Raw genomic sequence first — 4,596 nt, 5'->3', positions numbered from 1 at the left:
TGTTTGGATGCAAACCCTATCAGCAGATCTGATATATCTACTGATATAGCTGGCGAGCTATCTAAAATTTTCCTGATATCCCAAAATTGGGCGCAAAATATAAATGCAAATAGTGCAGCGGACAATTTTTTTCTTCATACTAGGGGATTGCATATCTATGCTTTGTGCAAACTTCATTCATACTGTGTGGAAAATATCTATATTACTTCTATTCATTTTTATTTTAAGACGAGCAGCCACATTGGCTCTCCCCTCAGAGAAGTTCATTTCCTATGAACTACTGAGACTTATGCATGTCGACTTCTGATGTAATCTGTTTACCTCACTTTTATTGCTTCCCATATTTTCAAAATCGACAAACCAAATAAAGATGATTAAGAAACATAAATAATAAATTACTTGCACCGTTTTTGTTAATTATATTATATATAATCCACCTGAATTACAATCTATAATTTTCCAACACATCAAACAACATTTCACTCAAGCATGGACGCAGTAGATGGAAAAATTGATTTACATATCATTATGAAACAGATATGATCTTAACACAAACAGAAGCGTGCCTCCAAAATTAATACCTAGGCTTAAAATTCAACAAATATTTTGTTATCAAACTTAGCCAAATGAAAAGGGCTAAGATTGTAACTTATTACATGCAAATCACAAAAATTGCATTCCATGATTCTAAAACATATCAACTCTTCCCTTTGATAGGTTCTTCAAAAGTCTTTGATGTAGTTCCAGATGTAATTGATTGAGTTGCAGACATATGAATATCCTCTGGTGAAAGTCTTCGATTTCCACTGGCGAGGTTTTTTGGAACTGTTTACAAATAAATCTCTCATGTTAATACAATCAATAATAATAGTAGTAATACATTCTACCAAAGCATTGAAAAGGAATAAAATTCCCTTGTCAAGGATAAAAAATGTACCTGGAGGAGAATCATTAACTGGTGCACCGATGACATCATTTGCCACATCTATAACAATAAGCCATTGGAAAAGAATGAGTCTCATATAACAACATGTTTTAATTTGGATAAAATGACAGCCATAGAGTTGTTTTATGCTATAAATATGCGGTGAAAGGAAGGAGTTTGAACTTACTCTTGCATGTGCTAACAGGTGGCACAACAATTTTGCAGAGAGTAGGGAGGAGGAGAGCTTGTGTTTGATTAATTGAAAGTCCAAGAATCTCACTGTTATTGGTAAAGAGGAGGCATAGGCACATGACATTGGCATTCACTGTTGCCTCAAGGGCAGAGCAACACTGGGGGCTGACGGTGTTGATTTTTCCATTGGTGACAAATCCAAGGCAGGGATATAAGCCCAATAACTGGTTTACACAATCCTTTGCAAGACTAGAGGTAGAGGTAGTCTGCACTGAATTTGTTGGTCCAACCATAATCAGGACCAAAATGGAAATTATGAGAATAACATGGCTTCTTTCCATTGCCATTGAAATGTCTGCACGCACCTTAAACGCAAATATCTAAAAAAATGTTTCCCCACACCGTAAACCTAAGTATTTGAAACACAATGGTAGAGACTATAAATAAAGAGAAATGGTGAGAAATGGTAGAGACTTAACATTTGTTACACTAGATAAATCTATCAGAAATTATACTTAACTAGCACTTCAATGCAAAAAATACTCTCAGGTTAGTTTCCTAATTTAACAATAAAAAGACTTATAAACCATATTTCTTTAGTGTAACTTTTGGTGAAGCACCTGTTTTAATGTATAACACACTACTGGAATGGTTTCTCTGCATGCAATTGAACAATTGGGTTGAACGAGGCGAGTAGAATAGACTTGTGTGGATGAGGAGCCATTTCATTTGTTACTTGAAGTTCGTTGTTGATGTTAAGTTGAGTTAAGGTGAATGGATGATGAGTTAACAGGAATTACTTGCATGTTTCGGTGCTCAAGTTCATTCTTACTCTTTTTGTTTCTTTGGCATCTTAAGTTAACTAAGGTTGCATGACTGTTATTTAAGTTTTAATAGTTCTTTAAATTATATTTACAGTTATTACATAATCACTATGAGAATATAATTATCATAATTTATCTTTAAATAACAACCTAACAACTTCTGAAAACATTCAACAATCTAGAGTGTTACCTGGACTTGGAAGGTTCTCATTAAATAACAACCGAAAACATACAGAAACCTAGAGCGTTCTCTAGAATTTGAAGTATGTGTTAACAAACAAAACCTGAAGTGTTACCTGGACTTTGAATTGTTAACCTATAGCTAACTAAAGTGTTACCTGGACTTGGAAGTGTTACCATTTCATGCCATTCCGTTAAGGGAAACTAGAGTGTTCCCTGGACTTTGAAGTATGTGTTAACAAACAAAACCTAAAGTGTTACCTGGACTTTGAATCGTTAACCTATACCCAACTAAAGTGTTACCTGGACTTGGAAGTGTTACCATTTCATGCCACTCCGTTAAGGGAAACTAGAGTGTTCCCTGGACTTGTATGTGTTAACAAACAAAACCTAAAGTGTTACCTGGACTTCGAATTGTTAACCTATAGCTAACTAAAGTGTTACCTGGACTTGGAAGTGTTACCATTTCATGCCACTCCATTAAGGGAAACTAGAGTGTTCATGGACTTTGAAGTATGTGTTAACAAACAAAACCTAAAGTGTTACCATTTCATGCCACTCCGTTTAGGGAAACGAAATGGTGGGTGGCCGTCCGCTGGCCGCAAGTCGTCGGCTGTTATAACATCCCTGCATCGCATCTAGGCTCTGGATTTCTCAAATTGATCATGCATCCTGTAGCCCAGGCAGATGCATTGGCCTTTGTGAGATGCCATAAGGCTCGCAGTCTCCGGAAAGTAGGCCCTTGCTGCCCCATAGACCAATAAGGCTCCTCGATTGAGCTTGTATTTATCGCATATGAATTCGAAACAAGTGTCAGCCGTTTTTTCACTGATTGCCCAGGTACGAGTGCGTGCGTGGGATAATCCCGGCTCTGCCACACGAGATTCGGACCCTCGGACACAAGCGAAGAATTCGCGGAATTATAGATCTGAAAATTGCCGTGCTTCGCCATTAAAATGCCTATAGACTTACCAGTACCGATACTCCAGACCACGGTTCCGTCCGAGTCTTCTAGTACCAGGCTCCCGTGACTCCCCAGCTTAAGCATTGCGCCCTCTGTAACCGTCCTATTTCTGTTTGCTGTCCAAATCTCCATTGCAGTAGGAAAGGTGGGATTCAATCCCATTACAACACACAACGGATTTACATCCCAACCCGAATCTGTGATTCTTGCTAACAATGGGGTTCCCATATCCATATGTGATTGCTCTGCAGGGCCCTACATGGTGCTGTACCTACGTAGGCCGGAGTTAACGATAGCCACTTTCCAAGTGGAACTTTCCTTCATTTCCCCAATCAAACACTGCAAATTAAACAACATTAAGTGTTAGAGACTCCATGGTCGGTGAAAAATCGAATGCGTATTTTCGGTCGGCTTTGCGTTTATCGCTGCGGTGCTTTGTCGATGACGGCAATGCACCTGCTTCCGTAGAACATTTTCCACATTATTTCCTTAATTTTTGTTGGGTCGAAGCAAACATTTTCTACATTATTTCCTTCCCTCGCCCAGCTTAAGCCTCATATAATCCTATAGCCATTTTCAAAGACTTTACTGCCATGAGTGTTGGAAAAAACCTCACAGTGGCATCAGGAATACGTCACAAAACTCAATCCTTACCAGATTTAAATAATAGGAAAAATATGTTTTTTCCTTTCCCATGGGTAAAAGCCCAAGTAATATACATGACATGATGTGAGTAAAGAACATTATGTTTTCTCTTTTCCCATGGGTCAAATACCAAGTAATATACATGATGTGAGTAACTTGTCATGGGTGGCAATTTTCAAGACCATAGATTCTTTAGAGGGTTTATTTGGTGATTTAAGATCTTGCTTATGGCTATTGACATTATGAATCTTTTCTCAATGCCTGAGGCTTTTTCTTTCCTCCCCTTGCTATGGTAGATGTCTTCAAAGTCATTTTTATTGTTTAAAGTACATTAATAGTGCCCATATTCCCAGTTGGAGGCCTTGCTCATGGCCATTAAGCACAAGAAAATTTCATTGAGTGCACAAAGCTCTTGCATTGGTTTGATATAGTTGTAAAAATAAGTGATTTCTAGTTTATAATGATAGTATCATGATTTATGACTAGGGCTAGATCTCTTATCTCATAAATTGGAAAAAAATTGTTGGCTCTAAATATCTATCACCCATATTTTGATAAGATTAGTTATCGTCAAATCTTAGTTATATAAAAGTCCCATGAGAAGTGGTAATATTATAGTGTGGGGTGTAGTGGGATTTGAATTTCTCATTTTGAAAATTAGAGATATGGAGTACTAAACAATAGGTGGATTGTTTATTTTATGAATCTAGAGGAAGTGGGATTTTCTAACATAGAACCTATGAAACTAAAACTTGCATGGATGAATAAAAGGATGTGTTCTGATAGAATAACTAAATGATTAGATAGGTTCCTTATGTTTGATTATTTAGTGAAATAAGACCATATGTTAAAGCAAAGGGTTAGAT

The 4,596-nt window shown here is 37.2% G+C and overlaps 1 protein-coding gene across 7 annotated transcripts; it reads right to left on the bottom strand.

Moving 5' to 3' along the window:
• Positions 1-519: 519 nt before the first annotated feature.
• Positions 520-3,661, bottom strand: LOC149166353 (non-specific lipid transfer protein GPI-anchored 5-like). 7 transcript variants are annotated; one of them, XM_089432541.1, is made up of 4 exons: positions 2,668-3,654; positions 1,113-1,497; positions 938-985; positions 520-825 (listed from the first exon to the last, which is right to left on the bottom strand). In XM_089432541.1, exons 1-4 carry the CDS (start codon positions 2,668-2,670, stop codon positions 698-700), a joined length of 564 nt encoding a protein of 187 aa, XP_089288667.1. In that variant the 5' UTR covers positions 2,671-3,654; the 3' UTR covers positions 520-697. The 7 variants fall into 7 exon arrangements, 2 of the variants coding, with proteins under 2 accessions (XP_089288667.1, XP_089288668.1); XM_089432542.1 differs by having other exon boundaries at positions 521-825; positions 1,113-3,661; XR_016260842.1 differs by having other exon boundaries at positions 778-825; positions 1,113-3,631.
• Positions 3,662-4,596: the final 935 nt, after the last annotated feature.

Source organism: Pinus tabuliformis, chromosome 5_1 (assembly GCF_031772625.1).
Source record: "Pinus tabuliformis cultivar Carrire ecotype Pingquan chromosome 5_1, CPIR1, whole genome shotgun sequence".
Lineage (NCBI taxonomy): Eukaryota > Viridiplantae > Streptophyta > Pinopsida > Pinales > Pinaceae > Pinus > Pinus tabuliformis.
Note: the sequence above shows the minus strand (reverse complement) of the source record. Positions and strands in the feature narration are given on the sequence as shown.